Source organism: Aplysia californica, unplaced genomic scaffold (assembly GCF_000002075.1).
Source record: "Aplysia californica isolate F4 #8 unplaced genomic scaffold, AplCal3.0 scaffold00036, whole genome shotgun sequence".
Taxonomy (NCBI): Eukaryota; Metazoa; Mollusca; class Gastropoda; order Aplysiida; family Aplysiidae; genus Aplysia; species Aplysia californica.
In genome coordinates this window covers 1,415,854-1,417,134 of record NW_004797306.1, presented here as the reverse complement: position 1 = coordinate 1,417,134, position 1,281 = coordinate 1,415,854, and the positions used below count along the sequence as shown (strand labels likewise).

The 1,281-nt window shown below is 47.4% G+C and overlaps 1 protein-coding gene across 1 annotated transcript in view; it reads left to right on the top strand.

Annotated features, from left to right (window-relative positions):
* The window catches only part of LOC101854777 (CD109 antigen), a gene marked incomplete at its 5' end in the record, with an annotated part of 48,268 nt that overhangs the window by 17,515 nt on the left and 29,472 nt on the right, over positions 1-1,281 (top strand). Inside the window, 1 exon segment of the mRNA XM_013091449.2 lies at positions 85-283. Coding sequence (XP_012946903.1) covers positions 85-283 — 199 coding nt within the window.

Genomic DNA, 1,281 nt, shown 5'->3' with positions numbered 1-1,281 from the left:
GAGAGAGAGAGAGAGAGAGAGAGAGAGAGAGAGATCTTTATAGTTCTTATGTTGAAGCAGTTTTCCTCCCCACTGTGTCATAAGTGAATCGCTTGGAAGAAATATCCTTCCGAGGGTTGCCACAAAATGTCGACTCAAACGACGATATCAGAGCCTACGGCCGCAGGATGACAAAGATGGGCGGAGCTTCCGGTATGGAGTCTGCGAATGCGCAGGTTCAGTCTGTGGAGCGGGTCCGCACCGTGTTTCCCGAGGCTTGGTTGTTCGAGTCGGCGAATGTGAGGTAGTACTCACGCCACGTGCTTTGTCGTGTCGTGTGGGGTTGGGATGTATGCAATGCACGTCTTTTGCAGGTTCAGGACGGACGTACTAACACCCAATGTACCGCGACTATTCACTATGTCATCTCATCACATAAGAACTATTTATGTACATCTCCCTTCTGTCTCAACCTGTTCTAATTAATACGTGCCATGCCTTTTGTGGTGGTTGTTTGTTTTTGTTTGTTTGTTCATGATGTTTTGTTTGTTTGTTTGCTTGTTGTATTAGTTGGAGGGAGGAGGATTTCTGAAGAGTTCGTGGGGGGGGGGGGAGCAGTATAAAAGCTAATTTTAGAAAAAAAACTGCTCGTCTGTTAGACGGCACAGGTTGTCCGTTTTTGGTTTGATATGAGGCCTGATATTGCGATGATGTACCTATTTTCACTCAAGCGACCGCTAGGGCAGCACTGGGTGGTCGTTATTGTGTCGATGTAACGACCGTTAGGGCAGCACTGGGTGGTCGTTATTGTGTCGATGTAACGACCGTTAGGGCAGCACCCAGTGACTGTTTTTGTGTCGATGAGGCAACCTTGGAAAAATCACAGAGAAAACATGTCGGTGTCGATGAGCGTCTGTTCACTCGAGCAGAGCGACCGTAAGGCAGCACTGGCTGGCTTTTTGTGTCGATAAGCGACCGTTGAACGCTCATGAGCTACTACTTTATGTTGTTAAGCAACCGTGGAAAATTACAAAGAGACTGTTATTGTGTCGATGCTTCTCTATACGCCATCAGCTGTCAGACAGCACTGAGAGGTTACTGTTGTGTCGATGCTTCTCTATACGCCACCAGCTGTCAGACAGCACTGAGAGGTTACTGTTGTGTCGATGCTTCTCTATACGCCACCAGCTGTCAGACAGCACTGAGAGGTTACTGTTGTGTTGATGTGCCTGGTAAAAAACGACTATTCTGTGCTGACCAGCAGTGCCAGGCGATAATGAGTATTTCTCAAAATCGAAAAAG